The 22,608-nt window shown below is 38.5% G+C and overlaps 1 protein-coding gene across 2 annotated transcripts in view; it reads right to left on the bottom strand.

Annotated features, from left to right (window-relative positions):
- RANBP3L (RAN binding protein 3 like) overlaps positions 1 to 13,137 on the bottom strand; it is an 83,194-nt gene extending 70,057 nt beyond the window's left edge. For both annotated transcript variants that reach the window (XM_064271312.1, XM_064271309.1), the window contains exon 1: positions 12,169 to 13,137. In XM_064271312.1, the coding sequence (XP_064127382.1) occupies positions 12,169 to 12,259 (91 nt within the window). In that variant the 5' untranslated portion in view covers positions 12,260 to 13,137. The remainder of the gene's footprint in view (positions 1 to 12,168) is intronic.
- Positions 13,138 to 22,608: the final 9,471 nt, after the last annotated feature.

Below are 22,608 nucleotides of genomic sequence, written 5' to 3' on the forward strand. Positions count from 1 at the left end.
CTTGTAATGTTGGGGTGAGATAGTATCTCATTGTGGTTTTGATTTGCATTTCTATAATGTCTAGTGTTTCGCTGAAGGCATTAGTGAAAAAGAAGATTCCAGGAATTGACAGAATATTAACTGAGATATTTCAACAAATGGATGCAGACTGGAAATGCTCACTTGTCTGTACCAAGAAATTTTGAAGACAGTTACCTGGCCAGCTGACTGGAAAAAAAAAAAAAGAGACCCATATTTATGCCTATTCCCAAGAAAAGTGATCCAACTGAATGCAGAAATTATCGAACAATATCACATGCAAGTAAAATTTTTCTGAAGATCATTCAAAAGCAGCTGCAGCAGTATATCGACAGGGAACTGCCAGAAATTCAGGCTTGATTTAGAAGAGGACATGGAACCAGGGATATCATTGCTGATGTCAGATGGATCCTGGCTGAAAGCAGAGAATACCAGAAAGATATTTACCTGTGTCTTATGGACAATGCAAAGACATTTGACTATGTGGATCATAAAAAATTATGGATAACATTGCTAAGAATGAGAATTCAAAAATACTTAATTGTGCTCATGAGGAACCTGTACACAGATCAAGAGGTAGTCATTCCAACAGAACAAGGGCATATTTCATGACTTAAAGTCAGGAAAGGTGTGTGTCAGCGTTGTAAAATTTCACCATATCTGCTTAATCTGTATGTTTAGCAAATAATCTGAGAAGCTGGACTGTATGAAGAAGAATGGGCATCAGGACTGGAGGAAGAGTCATTAACAACCTGCGTTATGCAGATGACACAACCTTGCTTGCTGAGAATGAAGAGGACTTGAAACACTTACTGATAAAGATCAAAGACCACAGCCTTCAGGATGGATTACATCTCAACATAAAGGAAACAAAAATCCTCACAACTGGACCAATAATCAACATTATGATAAATGGAAAAAATATTGAAGTTGTCAAGGATTTCATTTGACTTAGATTCACAATCAACACCCTTGCAAGCAGCATTCAAGAAATCAAAAGACACATTGCAATGGGTGAATCTGCTGGGAAAGACCTCTTCAAAGTGTCGAAAAGCAAAGATGTCACCTTGAAGACTAAGGTGGGCCTGACCCAAACCTTGGTGCTTTCAATCACATCATATGCATGCAAAGGTGCACAATGAATAAGGAAGACCTAAAGAAGAATTGATGCCTTTGAATTGTGGTGTTGGTGAAGAATACTAAACAACAGTGGCTAGTGAAAATGAGAATTTCCTCATGTGTCTGTTAGCTGCCTTAATGTCTTCTTTGAAGTGTTTGCTCATATCCTTTGCCCATTTTTTAAATTGGATTATTTGTGTTTTTGTTGTAGAGGTGTTGGATTTTCCTATAGATTTCAGGCATTAGACATTTGTCAGATTTGTCATAGCCAAAAATATTTTCCCTGTGCTGTAGGTTCTCTTTTACTCTTTCAGTGAATTCTTTTGATGAGCTGTTTAATTTTTAGAAGATCCCAGTTATCCATCTTTTGGTGTTTGCACGTTTATTAGCTATGGGTTGTATCCTGTTTACGCCATGTATTAGGGCCCCTAGTGTTGACCCTATTTTTCTTCTATGATCTTTATAGTTTTTGGTTTTATATTTAGGTCTTACATTTAGTTTGTGTATATGATGTGAGGTGTGGGTCCTGTTTCATTTTTTTGTGGATGGACATTTAGTTTTGCCAGCACCCTTTGTTAAAAAGACTGTCTTTTCCACTGTTTAATGGACTTTGGGCCTTTGTCGAAGATTAGATGATCATACGTAGATGGATTTACATCTGTGTGTTCTCAATTCTGTTGCATTAGTCAATGTGTCTGTTGTTGTACCAGTACCAGTCTGTTTTGACTACCATAGCTGTATAGTGGAAACCCTGATGCCATAGCGGTTAAGTGCTATGGCTGCTAACCAAAATGTCAGTAGTTCAAATTCAACAGGTGCTCCTTGGAAGCCCTATGGGGCAGTTCTACTCTATCCTATAGGGTTGCTGTGAGTTGGAATAAGTTCTGAGATCAGGTAGTGTGAGCCCTCCTACTTTATTCTTCTTCTTCAATAGTGCTTTACTTATCTGAGACCTCTTCCCTTTCCATATAAAGTTAATGATTAGTTTTTCCATCCCTTTAAAGAATGCTGTTTGTTTTGAATCAAGTTTGCATTGTATTTGTAGATTGCTTTGGGTAGAATTGACATTTTCACAATGTTGAGCCTACTGTCCATGAGCATGGTATGTTTTTCTATTTATGTAGGCCTCATTTAGCTTCTTGCAGTAGTGTTTCATAGTTTTCTTTGTGTAGGTCTTTTATATGCCTGATTAGGTTTATTCCTAAGTCTTTTTTTTTTGAGGGGGGTATTTTAAATGATATTGCTTTTATGATTTCCTTTTTGCAGTTCTTTTATTGGTATATAGGAATCCATCTGATCTTTGTATGTTTATCTTGTATCCTACTACTCTGCTGAATATTTCTATTAGTTCCAGCAGATTTCTTGTGGAGTCTTTTGGTTTCTCTACGTATCATGTCACATCATTCACAAATAGGAGCAGTTTTACTTCCTTACCAATTTGGATGCCCTTTATTTCTTTTTATTACCTCACTGCTCTAGCCAGGACTTCCAGCACAATGTTAAGCAGGAGTGGTGATTAAGGACATCCTTGTCTTGTTCCTGTTCTCAAGGGGAATGTTTTCAGCCTCTGTCCATTAAGAATGATGTTGGCTGTTGGTTTTGTATAGATACCTTTTATTATGTTGAGGAATTTCCTTCTATATCTATTTTATTGAGAATTTTTATTAGGAGGGGATATTGGACTTTATGGAATGCCTTTTCTGTGTCAATTGAGATGATCATGTGATTCTTTTGTTTTATTTATGTGGTGGGTTACATTGATTGATTTTCTAATGTTGAATCATTTTTGCATACCTGGTATGAATCCCACTTGCTTGTGGTGTATTTTTTTTTAATATGATGGTGTTTTTCTATTTATGTATGATGCTGTATTTCTATTTAATATGATGCTGAATTTTATAAGCTAGAATTTTGTTGAGAATTTTTGCATCTATATTCAAGAGAGATATTGGTCTATAATTTTCATTTTTTATGGTGTCTCCACCTGGTTTTGGTATCAGGGTTATGCTGGCTTCATAGAATGAATTCAGAAACATCCCTTCCTTTTCTATGATCTGAAATTGTTTGAGTAGTACTGGTACAAGCTCTTCTCTGAATGTTTGGTAGCCTAGATATTTTATCGATATTGATTTCTAATTTAATTCCAGAGTAATCAGAGAATATACTTTGTATGAGTTCATCTTTAAAATTTTTATTGAGAATTGGTCTATGTTGAAGCATATGGCCTATCTTAGTAATATTCTGTGTGCATTTGAAAAGATGCATTTTGTATGTTTTTCTTTTATGTAATGGACAGAATTATATGCTATAAATGGTTAGTTGGTAGTGTCATTCAATTTTTACATATCTTTACTAATTTTTTCTGTTTGCCCCAACTCATGGCAACCTCATGAACAATGGGCTTAGACCATTACAATCCATAGAGTTTCCATTGGCTGATTTTTCAGAAATAGGTTGCCAGGCCTTTCTGCATAGTGTTTCTTTGCATCAGAGCAACTCACAAGCCTCCACTGACAGATGAATGGTGGGCTGCATTTGAGATGAAAACCTGCATCTCCCACAAAAGGGAGAGGGCAAAAATTCTACCACAGAATCATCACTGCCTTAGCCCAAGCCAAGCCCACTGCCTTTAGAGAGAGATATTAAAATCCTCAACTATAGTTTATAAATTTATCTATTTTTCCATCAAGTTTTGCTTCATGTATTTTGAAGTTCTGTTATCAGGGGTCAGAGCCCTGCTGGTGCAGTGGTTAAGACCTCAGCTGCTAACCAAAAGGTGGGCCGTTCAAATCCACCAGCCACTCCTTGGAAATCCTGGGACAGTTCTATTCTGTCTTATAGGGTTGCTATGAGTCAGAATCGACTCTATGGCAATGGTTTTGATTATCAGGGATCTCAATAGAGTGCCCTGGACAGAGCTGGAGAAAAAACTTAGAACAAAATTGTAACTCACAAAAAAAAACACCATACTTACTGACCTGAAAGAGACTGGAGAAACCCTGAAAGTATGACCCCCAGACACCCTTTTAGCTCAGTAATTATGTCACTCCTGAGGTTCACTCTTCAGCCCAAGATTAAACAGGCCCATAAAACAAAATGAGACTAAAGGGACACACCAATCCAGGGGCGCAGACTAGAAGGCAGGAGGGGACAGGAAAGCTGGTAATAAGGAACCCAATGTCGAGAAGGGAGGGTGTTGACATGTTTTGGAGTTGTTAACCAGTGTTGTAAAATAATGTGTGTACTAACTGTTTATTGAGAAACTAGTTCTGTAAACCTTCATCTAAAATACAATTTAAAAAAAAGGAAAAAATATTTACCATAGTTATTTTAAAGTCTTCATCTGCTAATTCTAATACCTGGATCATTTGTGGGTCTTTCTCTATTGCCTGATTTTTCTCTTGACTATGGGTCATATTTTCCTTTTTCTCCTGTATGTCTATTAATTTTGAATTATATGATGGGCATTATGGAGGATACATTGTAGTCTCCAGAGCCCATTTTATTTTTATGAAGAGTGTTGAGTTTTGTTTTGAGAGGAAGTTAAATTATGGGAAGATCAACCTGAATTTGGGAAGGCTTCATAATACTTTATTAGAGTAGCTGGATTTTAACTTTGTCCTTAGACTTAGGAAAAATCTCTCAGTCCTGGAAAGCAGTCTTATTCCCAAGGCATGGCTCTTCTGTGGTTTCCAAAGAAAGTCCAAGGTTTGTTAGTCAAATCTTTCTAAATTGCTGGGACTCAATCTTAAATCTTTGCTTCTCTTGTAGTGGAAAGCAGCTTAGATCTCTGCTTATCCCTTTCATTCTTCCAGTAGTTTCTTTCCTCCTTGGCTACTTGGAGTCCCACCCATACATGCACAATTTAGGAGTCAGTCAAGGATTTGAGGGTACTTTATACACAGGTTTATCAGCAACTGCTCTGTGTTTCCCCCTTTCAGGATTTTTTTTCTCATTATCCAGTATTTCTAGTAGTCTGATTTCTCTGACCAATAAGACTGGAGCTTTCTGCTTGAGTTATAGTTGCTCTGCATTTCCTAAACTAGGGTGTGTTCTCAGGGAAAAAAACATACAGATGTTCAGGTTACCTAGTTTGTCACTTTATTTCAAGGGTCTAATTCCCAAAAGAGCTCTGGTGGTGCAGTGGTTAAACGTTTGCCCACTAACCAAAAGGTTGGTAGTTTGAATCCACCAGCTGCTCCTTGGAAACCCCATGGGGCAGTTCTACTCTAGTTTTCTCTGCTTTTGGGTGTTCTCCCATGCCCTTATGGAGTTATTTTTAAATGTTTTCTCCAGAGTTTATAATTATTACCTTTAGGAAGAATTAGCATGATATAAGCCATTCCACTGTTACCGAATCTTACTAGGTAATAAAAATGTTTCATAAAATTTGCTCTTCTATAAACTATGTTCCTGAGATCTGTGGTAGAATCAAGGATGAGCAGATTGTTTCCTCCTAGCTTTATTTTTAAAAATTTGAAAAATAAAGTTCAAACCATTAAATTTATTTTCATAATCCTCAAATATGTGCCATGTGTTAGGGAGGTTTATTATGGAAAGGATTCCCTTGCTGGGCAGGAGCCTGAACTTCATGAAATCTAATAGTTTACAAGCATATGATTTTTCCCCTCTCTAATTATTTACAAATGATTTATATTTGTCTCTCACAACTTGTGGGTTTAAATGTCAGTAATGTCTTTGCAGATAAAATAAAACAAATTTGAGTCTTTTTGAGGCTCCCTTTTAGTGGAAGAGAGACAGATATATGTGTAAGTCTCCCTTTTTAACCCTAGCCCATTTTAACTATGAATCACACAAGAGATGTCATGTCGTATATGCAGTATCACTTCTTTATACTCACAAAAAAGGAAAGCTGACACAAATTCTCTTTTGAGAACCACAACATATATGTTTGCTCATGTTATCTTTTCATATAATAGGCACTCTTAGATTGTACAATAGCTAAATGATTCCCTTTTTCATGGATATATCTTCATTCTCCAGCACTGAAATTCTGTAGGTACTTTGAGTACATTCGTGATTATCCACAGAAAATACTTAAGAGAAATAGTACATTTAAAACAACCTAAGTGTAATTTATGTTTTAGGGCTTAGATTCAGAGCAAAATTGATGACATAGAAATAGGCAGTACTTAGCCTTTATGTTTATATTTACAAAGTTTTCAATTTTATTCGGTACCTTCCAAAACCCTTAATAGGAGTGTGACTAAAATGTGAAGAAGGATGAAGAATGCAGCAAAGTCGGAATATAAGATGCACATGGTATGGAATGACATTTTCTTCCACCCAAAAAGTTGAAAAAAGTGTCATTAGCTAGTCTAGTTGGTATTAGTGAATTCCTCAGAAAACACATGTTAGAAATAAAGCTTGTGAGAAAACCATGTTTGTATTACCAGTTTCAAGTATAGCATCCAGTACATAGTGGATATTCAGTAAAAATGTGTTAAATAAATGATTGGTCGATGGCATTAATCTGTATTAGTTGGCTTCCAGGTAACTAACCGATATTAAGAACTAAGTACATCCAGAAAAATCACTGCCAACGTAAATCAGGAGAAACCCCAAGGCATCTTTTGTATCTATGGAGCAGGTTCTCTAATGTGGATTAATGAAAAAAATTAAACTTTGCAATACTAGGAATCATGTATTTTATAAGACAGCATATATAGCAGAAGAAGAATTGATGCCTTTGAATTATGGTGTTTGTGAAAAATATTGACTATACCATGGACTGCCAGAAGAACAAACAAATCTGTCTTGGAATAAGTATAGCCAGAATGCTCCTTAGAAGTAATGATGGCGAAATTTCATCTCACATACTTTGGACATATTATCAGGAGGGACCAGTCCCTGGAGAAGAACATCATACTTAATAGAGTATCAGAGAAAAAGAGAGAGACCCTAAACGAGGTGGATTGACACAGTGGCTGCAACAATAAGCTCAAGTATAACAGTGATTGTGAGGGTGGTACAGGACCGGGCAGTTTCATTCTGTTCTACATAGGGCTGCTATGAGTCAGAACTGACTCAACGGCACCTACCAACAAGAACAACAATATAAAGCAGGAAGTGCATTGAAAGTAACCCTTAATAAACATACAGCCTTGGAAAAGTCTCTTGACTTTGAGGAGTCCTAGTTTCTACATCTTTTAAAATAAAAATAGCAACGCCTACCTCCGTTGGTTGTTGCGAGAATTAAATAAGATAATGTATGGGAAATTATTTCGTAAACTTTAAGGCACTATGAAACATAAGGATGGTTAAATTTTGACTACTTATGTGTAATGAACTTTGCTGATGCTCTATAGACGTACAAATGTGGTCACAATTTCAATGTAATAGTGAGAAATGGATTTAAAATATCACAGAAGCTATAACGCAGCAATAAGTAGTGAGATGAGCATCCTGAACTTCTATTCTGCACTTGTATAGCATCTACTAGTGACCGCAGACCGGACGAGTTATGGAATGACATCAAGGACATCATACATGAAGAAAGCAAGAGAAGAATGGCAATTCCAGAACACTTAATTGTGCTCATGAGGAACTTGTACATAGATCAAGAGGCAGTTGTTTCAACAGAGCAAGGGGACACTGCGTGATTTAAAGTCAGGTAGGGTGTGTGTCAGGGTTGTATCCTTTCACCATACCTATTCAATCTGTATGCTGAGCAAATAATCTGAGAAGCTGGATTCTACGAAGGAAAATGGGGCATCAGGATTGGAGGAAGACTCGTTAACAACCTGTGTTGTGCAGATGACACAACCTTGCTTGCTGAAAGTGAAAGTGAAGATGACTTGAAGCACTTACTGATGAAGATCAAAGACCACAGCCTTCAGTATGGATTATACCTCAAAATAAAGAAAACAAAAATCCTCACAACTGGACCCATAAGCAACATCATGATAAACAGGAAAAAGATTGAAGTTGTCAAGGATTTCATTTTACTTGGATTCACAATTAACACCCATGGAAGCAGAAGTCAAGAAATCAAAAGACTCATTCAACTGGGCAAATCTGCTGCAAAAGACGTCTTTACAGTGTTGAAAAGCAAAGATTTCACCTTGAAGACTAAGGTGGGCCTGACCCAAGCCATGATGTTTTCAGTCACCTCATATGCATGTGAAAGCTGGACAATGAATAAGGAAGACCAAAGAAAAATTGACACCTTTGAATTGTGGTGTTGGTGAAGAATATTGAATATACCATGGACTGCCAAAAGAATGAACAAATCTGTCTTGAAAGAAGTACAACCAGAATGCTCCTTAGAAGTAAGGATGGTGAGACTACATCTCACATACTTTGGGCATATTATCAGGAGGAATCAGTCCCTGAAGAAGAACACCATGCTTGGTAAAGTAGAGGGTCAGTGAAGAAGAGGAAGACCCTCAACTAGATGGATTGACACAGTGGCTGCAACAAGGGGCTCAAGCATAACAATGATTGTGAGGATGGCACAGGACTGGGCAGTGTTTTTTCTGCTGTACATACGGTCGTTTGATGGCATGTAACAACAACATAGCATCTACTGCCATAGAGTATAAACTCTATGTGGGCAGGAAACCTCGGGTTAGTTGTTGTTGCAGTTGTTCGGTGCTGTCAAGACAGTTCTGACTCGTAGTGACCCTATGTACAACAGAATAAAACACTGCCAGTGTCCTGCACCACCCTCACAATCATTGCTGTGTTTGAGCCCATTGTTGCAGCCACCGTGTCCATCCATTTTGTGGACAGTCTTCCTCTTTTTCACTGACACTTTACTTTACCAAGCATGATGTCCTTCTCCAGGGACTGGTCCCACCTGATAACATGTCCAAAGTACATGAGATTAAGTCTTGCCATCCTTGCTTCTAAGGAGCTTTCTGGCTGTACTTCCTCCAAGATTGATTTGTTTGTTCTTGTGGCAGTCCAGGATATATTCAATATTCTTCACCAACACCATAATTCAAAGGCGTCAATTCTTCTTAGGTCTTCCTTATTCACTGTCCAGCTTTCACATGCATATAAGGCAACTGAAAACACTTTGGCTTGGGTAGTGAATCTTAATTCTCAAAATGACATCTTTGCTTTTTAACACTTTAAAAAAGTTTTTTTTTTTGCAGCAGATTTGCCCAATGTAATATTCAGCTTAGTAGGCAACTTATGTATCCAGCATCTGCATAGCACCTTGCACACTGTCATTGCTAGATATTTGCTGAAAATAAATTATCTTTATCTGTGATTACCCAAAAAGTAACCTTTCTGTGACTGACTAGATGGAAAGGGTCAAATACCTCAGTGTTAACATAAAGCACTTTAGGATGTAGCATGGGAGTTAGAAAATATTCATGCGTTGTATCTAGTCATGCTCTCAGCGAAGTTACATGCCATTGAATCATAGTCTGTAAGCTAAATGAGACAGCTGGATCCTTATTCTGGTTGGGGGTAGGCCAAAGCCCTACACCCAATGTGTTGCTGAATAAATCCATAACCAGTCTTCACTCTCTGAAACTAATGGCTTTGCTTCCTTGGACCTTCGCTGAACTTTACATAATTGCAAGGTGCAACTATAGCTTGGAGGAAAAATCAGGACCACATCACTGAATGAGAAGTCCCTGGGTGGTACAAATTGTTAAGCACTTGACTACTAGCCTAAAGACTGGCTTTTCAAATCCACCCAGAGGTGCCTCAGAATACAGACCTGGTGAGCAACTCCAAAACATCACAGCCTTCTGTGCACACATGTGGTCCCTATGAGTTGCAGTCAGCTCAGAGGCAATTAACTACAACAGTACTGAATGAATATTTTAAAACTCCGGGACAGTAACTGGAATGCTATAGAGCAGCACAGCGAACATTTACCCAGTGTCACTTGTCAACTCAAATCTCTAGATGACATTTCTTCCAGCAGTCAATGGACAGGCTGCACTGCATTAGTACGCTTCAAAACTCTATGTGGGTAGATGTTTTGAGAGGCAGCTGTTGAAGAATATGATTTCTTTCAGAAAATTCTAGGCAGAAGCTTCAGTCTGAGAAAGGAGAGCAGACTTCTAGTCTTGTTAGTATTTGGGGAAGTATGTCATCATAATGGTATTTCTGGACTGCTCTGGCTATGACCTGTAAGGGAGAGACCATCATGGCAGCCTGCTTTAAATTAAAACAATAGTAGGATACTATTTTCTACTTATAAAAGTGGCAAAGAATTTAAAAAGTAAATTCTGAGAACACCCTATGCTGCTCTTCAGAGTGCTGATTGAAGGGCCATTTGTTAAAAAAAAAAAAGTCTTAAAAACATGCATATCCTTTGACCCACTACAATTCCACCTATAAGAGTTTATCCTATGAAAATAATCCCATATATGTGCAAAGATCTATCTGTTGGCTTACGTTTGACACAATATTGCTTGTAATACTGAAAAATTAGAAACTAAATATCTAACAACAGAGAATTGCCAAAAGGAATTTCGCTATATCCATGTGAAGGAATAGTATACAACCATTAAAAGTAAGATCGTAGAAGAAAATGTTATGACATGGAAAATAGTTCATAATATATTGTTGAAAAGCAGTTTACAAAACACTATGTACAAAATAAGACTATTTTTGCTTAAAACGCAAACAAGAGGATAATCCATACATATGCATAGAAAAAAAAAAAGGTCTACTCTAAAATGTTAATAGCAGCTATCTCCAAGTGGTGGGGTTACAGGCGATTTTTTACCGTCTCCTTAACGCTCTGCTCACCAAATTTTCTATAGTAAGTATTATATCAGAAATTAGGGGGAAAAAGATCAACTTGGACATTTCAAACAAAATGAACAGCAACCAAAAAACCCAAGATGAATTAGCATTATCTGCTAACAGAGGAGCAAAAGCCTTTTACACTGCCCTGATTAAGTCCCGGCACATTTCAGGAGTTTACATTCCAAGACAGTTGGTTCAGAATAATTTATTTAAGCCCTGATGGTAAAGAAAGGTCTTAGAAGCTTACAGTGTTTTTATATAGTATGAAGTATTTTCTACCCACGTTGTGTTAAGCCTTTTACGGTGTGAAGTCACTTTGTATAGTTGCAGGAACTGATGCAGTGAGACGCCAGGCCCATTCACACAAATGTCCCACCTTGAAAATGGTAGGTTTCAGCCCTTTACCCAACCCTCTTCAGGCCACTGAAATCTAAAACTGTCTATGCAAAATACAAAGAGCTCATAGCCTAGATCCATATGTAGGCAGACCCATCACTGGCAGGAGAATTAGAAATGTCTGGGGCAAATCCTTAACTTCTGGGGGTTGGTGATGTCATCCATGACAATACTCAGTCTTTCCCACAAGGGTCTTTTGCTTCCCCTGACAGAGGTGGATTGGAGAGATCAGCTTGTCTATTCCTGTCAACCATCTGCCTCTAATTGACGCAGCTGGATGGGTTGTGGATTTGAAATTTAAAAAAAGACTGGTGGTGAAAATGGCTGTGAGGTAGATAGTATAGTCTGAATGGGTGGGTACCCATCCTGTGAAATGTGATACTTTTCCCTGTCTTCAGCTGTTCCTGGACCATAAAAGAGAACCAAGAATATATTTACTTTTCCCACAAATGAATGATCCAGAGATCCAGACAAAATTAGGTTTAGACTTTCAGTCCCAAAGTGTACCACTTGTTGGAGGACGGGAAAGAGAGTTCCAGGCTAGCTTGAAGCTCCTCTCAGCCGAATTCCCCATCAGCTGATTCAGCCTTGCCCTGGTGGGTGTTTTGAATTACACAAAATCTAACATACTCTAGAAAAGTGATGGCAACTGTAAGTTTAAACACATAAGTTTCAGAATAACAACTCCAAGGAATATGAAGTCTTGATAGTCTTCTTTAATCCTTTAAAAATCAATAGAGAATCCAAGTTAACCCACCCTTACGCATCACTGTCGTATCTATTCTGAGTTTAAAAATGGAAAGTGGCAAAGCCTTTCACACTCAGAGCTCCCCAGGTACTTCATTAACACATCACTCTTCTGGGAATGCATGGGGACACACACTGACTCACCTTGCTGTGGCAGGTCCTCCTGAAGCTTCAGTTTACCCACGTGCAAACTGTTGAACAGGTGGCTGCCGCCTTTTCTTTGTATAGTAGACATCGTGCTAGTAGTATGGCTCGTGGCTTGAGTATCACTGCGGCATTTCCTTCCCTTGGCTGGTCACAGGACACCTAGTGCCACATAGATACGAGCAGGTCCTTACATGTAAAATATTTACTTCTCTAAGAAACTTCCTAGTTTTTCTTTGTCATGATTCTTGAAATAAGTACTTACGAATGTTACTTCTCCTTCATCTAAAGATGCCAATTCATTTGGCTAAAAATACCACTTAATCGTTGTTACATTCTAAAGCAAATTGAAAGTCTTCTCCCTTAGAGTATAAAATCCTACAAAGTAACTCTTTCTAACAGATGACAGTTTGGGGCAATTTTTGATTCTTGCTGCTGACATGAAATCCAGTGCCTCAAGTATTTAGAGAGGACTGCTAGAGTAATAAATACCAAATTGGGGGGAGGGGGAATGCTGCTGAGTTAAATGAAGTGATTTCTAAGCCTGGTCTGAGTTACGGTCTGTGACAGCTGAAAGTGTACAGTTCTTAAGGGAAGCTGGAAGGGGGCGGAGCTAAGCTGGCTAGGCTATTAGCATAAAAAGGCAGGCAAGAAATGACATTGGAGTTGCTTTGAATAATAGTGACCAAAGCAGGGACTCTAAAGATGCCCTGTTGTTATGTGGTCAAATAGCTACTCTGTAATTAAAAGCTCAAAACAGGAGGTTATACTGCTTGGATAGTCATTCAGTACGTGTGAAATCTAAAAGGCATAACTGGAACTGGTAATGAGCTCATGGAAATGTACTGCTAGAACTTTCAATTTCTATAAACACCTCTGAGTCTTCAGAAGGGGCAGCTATAGGGCAGACTGTCTGCCAAGGCAACTATTTGGAGTCCTTGAAGAAAAATAAACACTGAAAATACTGTCTTTCCATAGACCTAGCTCTGTTTCCCCTTGGATTCTCTGTTGCTACTCCTAGGCTAGATTATCTACAATGTTTCTTGTGCTTGCTATTTTATTAGTGTTTAAAACTCCAAACACTTTTAATTTAATTTGGGAGACAGTTAAAATTGAGGTCTCAGGGAATGCTGGTAGATCCTGCCTTTAAGATTGACAGCTCTTTGTAGATTCAGAAAGGGAGTGGTGGGCAAGGACTAAGGAGAAAGGCAGAGCGGTTTAGTTTCAAAGTGTGGACCCTGCAGTTTCCTATTTATACTGGGAAATTGGTGCTAAACTTGACACCCTAACTGGAAAGTTACCCCCTAGCCAGATCTGGAGTGAGTGCCCTCGTTTTACTTTGAGGCAATTAACAATTCCCCAGGCATACTATGACTTATGAAAACGCTTTTGAATTGCACAATTTCTTTTTAATATTTCCAGTTTACTGAACTGCTGTTACTCTTTTCATAATCTACCCATTGCAGTTGTAACTTTATCACATGTGACAAATTATAAAAGTGTTTGGCTGCTTTGAAAGTGGCTCCTGTTATTAGGAACCATAGTTTCTGCTTTAAATGGCTTGTATTTACCTTATCTTCCACAGCAAGCAGGGTGGAAAGCTGAGATGTTCTTTACCTGAGTACAATAAAGCTATCCATATTCTATCAGCCTTGACCTCACTGATAATCATATTAAAACTGTAAGCCAGCCTTTGAGAGAAAGGGGTTCTTAAAAATGTTTTATAATGAAATGTTTATAAAATATGCATAAGTTGTGAGTAAAAAAAAAAAAAACTTGTTGCCGTCAAGTCCATTATGACTCATAGCAACCCTATAGGACAGAGTAGAACTGCCCCATAGGGTTTCCAAGGAGTGGCTGGTGGATTCCAACTGCCAACCTTTTGGGTAGCAGCCGTAACTCTAAGTCCCTGCGCCATCAGGGCTCCAGGTGGTAAGTAGGGTATAATAAACCCTGTGCACCCATTACCTGGATTCAAAAATGGTCAACTGATGGACAATCTTTTTTCAAACCCATGTGTTGCATCACACCCACTTTCCCTCCTTACTCCATCACTAATTTGAAGCATCTCAGGCATCATTTTATTCATAAATATTTCATGAATTTCTAAAACACAAACATTTTCAAAAGCATAAGCATAATAAAATTGTCACATTATTAACAATTAAGTACTTTTCCTTAATGTAATTAAACATCCAGTGTTTTTGTTTCCCTGACTGTCATATATGTATAAAAACATTTTGTTCAAATCGGGATCCAGATACAGCACATTGTGTTTGGCTGGGGGGTCTCTGGAGTTTGGTTTCGATCTATAGGTTCCCCACTGAGAGAAAACCTTCTTCTGGGCTGAACATCCGCGTTTCCCAGAACTTGTGCCTGATTTTTCCAGGAAGCTGCCTAGGAGTTTAATATGCCTCCTTTTTTTCTTACACTTAGATGTACAGCTGGGAATAAAGAGAGGAAAAGGAATGGTCGGCTGACCATAGGGGATAAAACATCCCAACTTTCTAGTCATTGCGCTACCATTAGCTTACTGTGTAACACTGAGCCAGGCACTTAACCTCTCTGGGTTTGTGTCTTCATTTGCAAAATGGAAGAAATGTTTGGTAAGCTATGTGAAAAATTATTCAACATTTATCCTGTGAATATAAAGGCCTGGGAAAGGAAAGCCTATTCTGTTTTCTCTTTGACTAGAGCCTGAAGATAAATAAATATAAAACTGAACATCTGAGCAAGATTTGAGGGTGTATTTGAAAATAAACCAAACCCATTGCCATCAAGTTGATTCCGACTCAAAGAGACACTACAGGACATAGTAGAACTGCCCCATAGGGTTTCCAAGGCTGTAATCTTTATGAACGCAAACTGCCACGTCTTTCCTCCCATGGAGTGGCTGGTGGGTTTGAACTGATGCCCTTTCTGTTAGCAGCCAAGCTCTTAACCACTGCAACACCAAGGGGCCTCAGACTCTTAGATCTCAATTCTGTTTATCACAATCACCCTGGGAATGTCATAAAGATATAGATTCTTGATGCTAACTGCAGAATCCGAGGTTTGGGGTGGGGTCTGGAAACTACATAGTTTTAAAAGTCCCCTAATCCAGGCGAGCAAGCACAGTCTGCTTAGACAGATCTCCACTATTCATTTATTGTCTTTTCTTAGGGCCTTATGAAACCTAAAAAAAAAAGCCAAACCTGTTGCCATGGAGTCACTTTTGAGTCATAGCGACCCTATAGGATAGAGTAGAACTGCTTCAGGGTTTCCAAGGCTGTAGTCTTTACAGGAGCAGACTGCTACATCTTTCACCAAGGGCTGGTGTGACCTTTCAGTTAGCAGCTGAGTGCTTTAACCACTGAGCAATAAGGGTTCCTTGAAACCAAACAAGCACTCCTTAAAACATAGTAGTTTCAAGTGCCACACTGTTAAGGGGATTGGGATAGTACTGGAAACACTTGCCGCCTGAATCCTTTCTTGTCACGCTGTCGTACATCATTGAATTCTGGCCAGTGATTGGTTAAAGGAGTCAAGAGGACTCCTGGGCTCTTGTACTGCATGTTGAATTATACTTCTGCTCATCAAGAAGTCCCTGTTATAATTCACCACTTTACACTGGAGAGACTCAAAGCAGTATGCTACAGGAGTATGCAAAATAACATTAAATGTATCAGCCACAGTTGGATGGGTGATTACTTTGTGTGATGGTTAAGGTCGTGTGTCACCTTGGCTGGGCCATGATTCTCAGTGGTTTGACAGCCATATGATGTTGTGATCACTTCCATGATGAGATTTGATGTGATGTGATCACCTCCATGATGAGATCTGCTGTGAATAGCCAATCAGTTGAAAGGGAGTTGCCTTGGTGTGTGGCCTGCATTGAATATAAGTGGATATTCTGGCAAGGCTTGTGGGCTTTTGCTTGTTCTGGATCCTGCAGGCGGCTCCTGTTTGTCAGATCTCCGGTTCTTGGGACTTGAGCTAGCAGCTTACCTGTGGTCTTCCCTGCCAAACTTCTGATTCGTCGATCTTCACAGCCTCTGAGCAAGAGCCCTGCTCTCCGACCTGCTGATCTTGGGTTAGCCAGCCCCTGCAGCTATGTGAATCAGGAGAAGCCTCTATCCTGACTCAAGGACTTGGGGCGGTCCGGCCTCTACAACTGCTTGAGCTATTTCCTTGATATAAATCTTTCTTTCTATATACATTTATACATGCTTTACTGGTTTTGCTTCTCTAAAGACCCCAGCCTAAGATATTTTATCTTGTTTTTTCCCCCCCTTACTTTTCAGAAGCACCAGCAAGTTAGTAGTTCACAAGGGGCATATTTGCATTTAACTATTTGATAATGAATAAAAGCAACATGTCATAAAATAAAAAAGCTGAAGACTGGTTAGGCCAAGAATCAGGTGAATGTTTGTCATTTGTACTTTCAATTTGATTAAAAATTAGTAAAAATAAAACCAGTTGAAGTAGAGTCTATTCTTACTCTTGGTGTCCCTATGTGTGTCAGATTAGTTAGAAAGGTGCTTCATAGGGTTTTCAATGGCTGATGTTTTGGAAGTAGTTCACCAGGCCTTTCTTCTGAGGTGCATCTATGTGGACTCAAATTGTCAACCTTTCAGTTAGCAGCTAAGCAAGATAACCATTTGCACCAACCAGGGACTCCAAAAATGAATTAGAATCCTATAAAATTCAAGCTTCTTCTTTTATCAACTCTCTGTGACCCCAGAAGGATGCCCTTCATTTCATTTGTCTGGGTTCTTTCTTCTCTCCCCATATTGCTCCCTGTGTCTTTGTAGTCCTAGAAAAGTAGAATAGAATGACATGCCAGAAATAAATGATTGATCCCATCAGCTGGTACTTTTGGGGTGAATACTGGAAAAATTGATATTTTGCAATTAGAATTAGCTCAGAAAGCATAGCATTTGATTGCGTTATCTAAGCAATGATAAGGTTATAGGAGGGTTTTTTTGCTTTTTTAGTTGAAATATATTTTAAAAGCAGGAGTGCATGTACTGTGTATTAGTCCACAACTAAGTTACTTGTTTAACTAATAACCTGCAATGTTTCCAAAATATTTAAGATGTCTAATCTACAGGTATATCTTCTCCTTGCAGATCTTTGGGCCGCTTTGAAAGACAGGCAATACACAAATAAAAAATAGTAGTATTGTCCTTATCACTTTCATTCTCAAAGAACAGGATAAAAGACCCTTAACAGGAAGCAAGCATGATGCTCTGAACCCTTGGGCCAAGCCTCAGTATGATACCAAAAGCACTGCAGGAACTATTAAATACTCATTGCAGCAGGAAACTAACGAAACTGTATACAGCTTTAGTTTAGTTGTTCTATTGATTTTAAATAACAAACCCCCTGCTTCTTTATATGAGCCGATGGTAGCTTTTGTGGCTGTCCAGAGTTGTCTTACTCTAAGTTACTAAATGTTTTTTGCTCTAAGAATTTCCCAAGTAGCACAGTTGGCTGCATTTTTACATTTGTAAAAATATAGGACACTTAAATGTATTTGAAATTGTTTTGCTTGAATACTTGCTCCTGTTTACAGATTTAGGAGGCTACGCTGGCACAGCACCAAATTGCTTACTTAATCAAAGGTGCTCTCTATCCTGAAATTGCTACCATTGATGTTTCATCCATTGAACCCCAATATTTGGGTTCTGGTTGTCATAAATATTGCCTCACTCCATAAGCATTGCCTTGGCAGCTCAAACTAATTTTGGCTCTTTAATGAGCCTCACAGCTGGCTGCAGTAGGGCCCCCTCTGGAGGTCAGCAGAGTCTCAGATCAGTTAGCAGAGTAACTTTGGCTTCAGCACAGGACAAACCCATGTCTTTTCATCCAGTGCCCATAAGAATTAAAAAAAAAAAAAATTTTTTTTTTTTTTTTTTTTAAGAATAGGGGTTTATATTTGTGAATTTAGGAAATGATTATCTGTATCTAAGGTTATAGGAAATTTCCCTGATTACCCTCCTGCGGGTGAAATTTGATCATTGCTGTGTTCTGGCATTTAATCTCAGTAGCTTTACCTTTTCTATATGTATTGAAGAATTTTAGCCAAAGTGAAAACAAAGCAAAGTAGGAACAAAAGATGGAAAATGTCGAGTTTTGTTTTGTTTGTGTTTTAAGAGTAAAGTAGTTCCTGGGTCCAAAATGTCCACCATCTGGGTAGGATCAAATGGGCTCACAGAATCTGAATTCCATCTAAAATTGTTTGAAGTACACAGGCATCAGGATCAATGGGTTCACAGCAGAGCTGAACTATTTGCAGGAACTGGGATCATTTCCAAAATAAAGTAAATTTATTCTCACTATATCAAACTTTTACTACATTATTTGAATTTACATTTATGGGAATAACATAATAACCAAATTATGCTCCTCCTTCTCTCGCTCCCTCTTCCTTCCTTCCTTGCTTTCTTCCTTCTTGCTTTCCTGCCTTTCTTTATTTCTTCTCTCTTTTTCTGTATTTCTTCTTTCACTCGTTTTTCTTCTCTTTTAATTTTAATTAGGTGGAGTATAATATAATTTTAACGTATTGAAATTCTATATCTGGGATTTGCTTTAAAATCTTATGGGAGAGGAAGATATGGGGACATAGATGAAATAATATCGGCCACAAATTGATAATTATTAAAACTGAGTGATGGGTACACGTGGATTTATTATACTTCCTTATACATTTTTGCATATATTTTGAATTCCCATGATAAAAATTTTAAAATATGTTGAGGTTGTTAGCTGACACTGAGTCTGCTCTAACTTTGGGAGACCCTATGTGTAACACAATGAAACATTGACTGGTCCTATGCCATCTTCACGGTCATTGGTATGTTTGAGTCTATTGTTGTGGGTATCGTGTTAGTCCATCTCACTGAGAGTCTACCTCATTTTTGCTGACCCTCTACGTTACCAAACGTGATGTCTTTTTCTAGCGATTGGTCTTTCCTGATGACGTGTCCAAAGTAAGCAAGCTGAAGTCTCCTATGGTAGACACTATAGATTGCCTATTGAACAGCCATGTTCCTTTCTTCCTTGCCTTCCTTCCTCCCTATTTTGTTTAGATGTTAAGTGGCAATATGCCTAGAGGATATGCCCCAGCCAGCCAAAGACAATGATAACTCCATTTATTTTTTGCCAGTCATTGGTTCAGAGGATTGGTTCAGATGTGTAGAGTTTGATCAGTGAAATATCTTCTGTGATAAAGAAAACTAAAGTAAAATATATGAGGAGGCCCCCCCTCCCTAAAATCTATCCGATCTTTGAATGAGATTGTGTGAGGATGTGATACTTGGGGCTGGTGCAGCCAACATGCTACCATAATGGGTATGTCCTGAGGACAGTGAGGCAGGATGATGGGTACACTTTCTAGCTCTTGGTGACAGTGTTAAACCACCAAAATGACCCTGAGTCATCTACCTCTGGATTTCTACTGTGGGTATCCTATTACTTACAATCAAAGTCTTTCTAACTAATGCAAGCACCTATGAAATAAAGACAGTGGGGATTTAGTAGTGACCGATACAGACCTAGACACCGCCTACATGTAGCTGTAGTGTTTGGGGTCCGACAGTGGACTCAAATTCAAGTTTTGCCACTTTAGGCTTATTTAACCTCTCAGAGCTTGTTTCTTCATTTGCAAAATGATGACAGTAATATGATTTACCTAATAGATTTGTGGCGAGGACTAAATGAGAGAACACTGTGTTTAGCACATAGCAAGAGCTCCATAACTAAGACCTGTGAGATATGTTGGTAGTAGAAGTGAAGACACAATAGAAAGAAAAGGATGATGCAAAAGTAACTTCAAAGAGAGAATCCCAAGAACATGGTAAATTATGTAGAAGGATCTGAAAGGTTAGTTTTTGTTCACGTGGTTATGGGATTTAAAGTATTATGATTTCTTCTTTGATTTGTTGTTTATTTAGAAATATATTGCTTAATTTCCATATACTTGGAGAATTCTAAGTTATCTTTGTTATTGATTTCTGGCTTAATTCCACTGGAACTGGAAAACATGCTCTGTGTGATTTCAAATTTTTGCATTATTTAGGCCCAGCATACAGTCAGTTTTGATAAATGTTCTCTGTATACTTGAAAATAATGTGTTCTACAGTTGCTTAGTTCTACCCCTAGCAAAAAAATCCTTAAAAAATGAAGGTGAATAAAGAAATTTTCAGGAAAAAACACAAAATTTCCCAAGCCCCATCCTCCTAGATGATCTTAACCCTTTGATGTTGAGTTGATTCCAACTCATAATGACCCTATAGGACAGAGAAGAACTTCCTCATAGGGTTTCCAAGGAGCAGCTGGTGGATTCGAACTGCTGACTTTGGTTAGCGGCCAAGCTCTTAACCACTGTGCCACTAGATGATCTTAGAACTCCTAATTTTATCCTCACAGATCCTGTCCCTAGAGCTTTGCTCAGTTTCTCAGACTCCACTTGGTTTCACTGAATGTTGGATTCACTTCTCTAGCCTTCCTTTCTTTCTGATATCTTGGTCCCTCAAATCACTGTTGCTTTAGTAACTCTCTGATGCCTTCTAAAATATTAAATTTTATCATTTCCTAGTCTTTCTAAGCGGAAAGAAGGTCTACCATTACCAGAAGATGTAAATGATTGTGAATTAAGGAAAATACAACATGTTATGTTCTGGATATATTGTCATTTGTTACAATCTTTGTAACTGGCCTATATCAAAAATGCTCTTTAGAAGCAAAGATGGTGAGACTTCATCTCACTTACTTTGGACGTGTTATCAGAGGGGACCAATTCCTGGAGAAGGACATCATGCTTGCTAGAGGGTCAGTGAAGAAGAGAAAGTCCCTCAGTGAGATGGATTGACACAGTGGCTGCAACAATGGGCTCAAACATAGCATGATTGTGAGGATGGAGCAGGTCTGGGCACAGTTTCATTCTGTTATACATAAGGCCACTCTGAGTAAGACCCAACTGAATGGCACCTAACAACAACAATGACACAAAAGGGAGAACTAGCTTTATGCCACCAGGGTTTCAAACTTTGAAAAAGAAACATAAAAATATAAAATTATAAAAAGAATGAGAACACGGACATAAAAGTGACTTGCAGAATGTAACTTGGAGTGCCAGCTACAATAAACAAAACATTTATGAAAAAATAAATGCTCTGCAATATAGCCTTGCTCTAATTTGTACCACATCAAATGGCTTTTATAACAAACAGAAATGGCCCTAATAAAAATTAAGCATTTAATATCACAATTCCCAGGAGAGATTCTAGAGAGTGAAGTCATTTCACTTACTTGTACTGGCTTGGTGCCATCCAAGTAACTAATAAATTAAGGATAGAGGGAAGAAAGAAAAAGGAGAAAACAAGGCAGAAAAGAAGGGTGCAAAGAAAAGAGGAATGGAGTAAAGAGAATAAATTTGTGGTGTACTTCTTTATTTTTCTCAAGGGTATCATGATGAAATAACAAAATTATGGCATTTTTACATTTAGTACAACCAGAATGCTCATTAGAAGCAAGGATGGTGAGACTGCGTCTTACATAGTTTGGACATGTTGTCAGGAAGGATCAGTCCCTGGAGAAGGACATCATACTTGGCAAAGTACAGGGTCAGCGGAAAAGAAGAAGACCCTCAACGAGGTGGATTGACACAGTGACTGCAACAATGAGCTCAAGCATAACAACAATTGTAAGGATGGCGCAGGACCAGGCAGTGTTTCCTTCTGTCGTGCATGGGGTTGCTATGAGTCGGAACCGACTCGACGGTGCCTAACAGCAGCAATAACCACATTGTGCTCCAAATTGGGAAAATTTCTGTTCTTTCTGTGGTTAAGAAACCAAATGAAGAAATAACATCCAACTTTTTTGAAGAATTTATTTGGAAAAGGTAGATTGAAAACCAGACCTGTTGTCCTCAAGTTGATTCTGATTCGTAGCGACCCTATAGGACAGAGTAGAACTGCTCCATAGGGTTTCCAAGGCTGTAATCTTTTACAGAAGTAGGCTGCCACATATTTCTCCTTAGCAGCAGCTGGTGAGTTCAAACCGCTGACCTTTGTGGTTAGCAGCTAAGCACTTAAATGCTGCATCACCAGGGCTCCAAAGGCAGATTATTGTTGTTGTTGTTAGGTGCCATCAGTTCCATTCCAACTCATAGCTGAATGATCTTCAGCACAATTTTACTTGTAAAAAGTATGTGTGATATGAATGATATTATGTGTGATATGTATGTGTGATATGAACGTTATTATTCGATAATAACTACATTCTGTTTGATCATTTTTGTTTGGAAGGGCACAAATGTGGATCTCTTGCAGTCTGTTGGCCAGGTAGCTGTCTTCCAAATTTCTTGGCATAGATGTGTGAGCACCTCCAGTGCTGCATCCATTTTTTGATATATCTCCATTGGTATTCCATCAGTTCCTGGAGTCTTGTTTGTCA

This window comes from Loxodonta africana, chromosome 2 (assembly GCF_030014295.1).
Source record: "Loxodonta africana isolate mLoxAfr1 chromosome 2, mLoxAfr1.hap2, whole genome shotgun sequence".
In the NCBI taxonomy this organism is placed as follows: domain Eukaryota; kingdom Metazoa; phylum Chordata; class Mammalia; order Proboscidea; family Elephantidae; genus Loxodonta; species Loxodonta africana.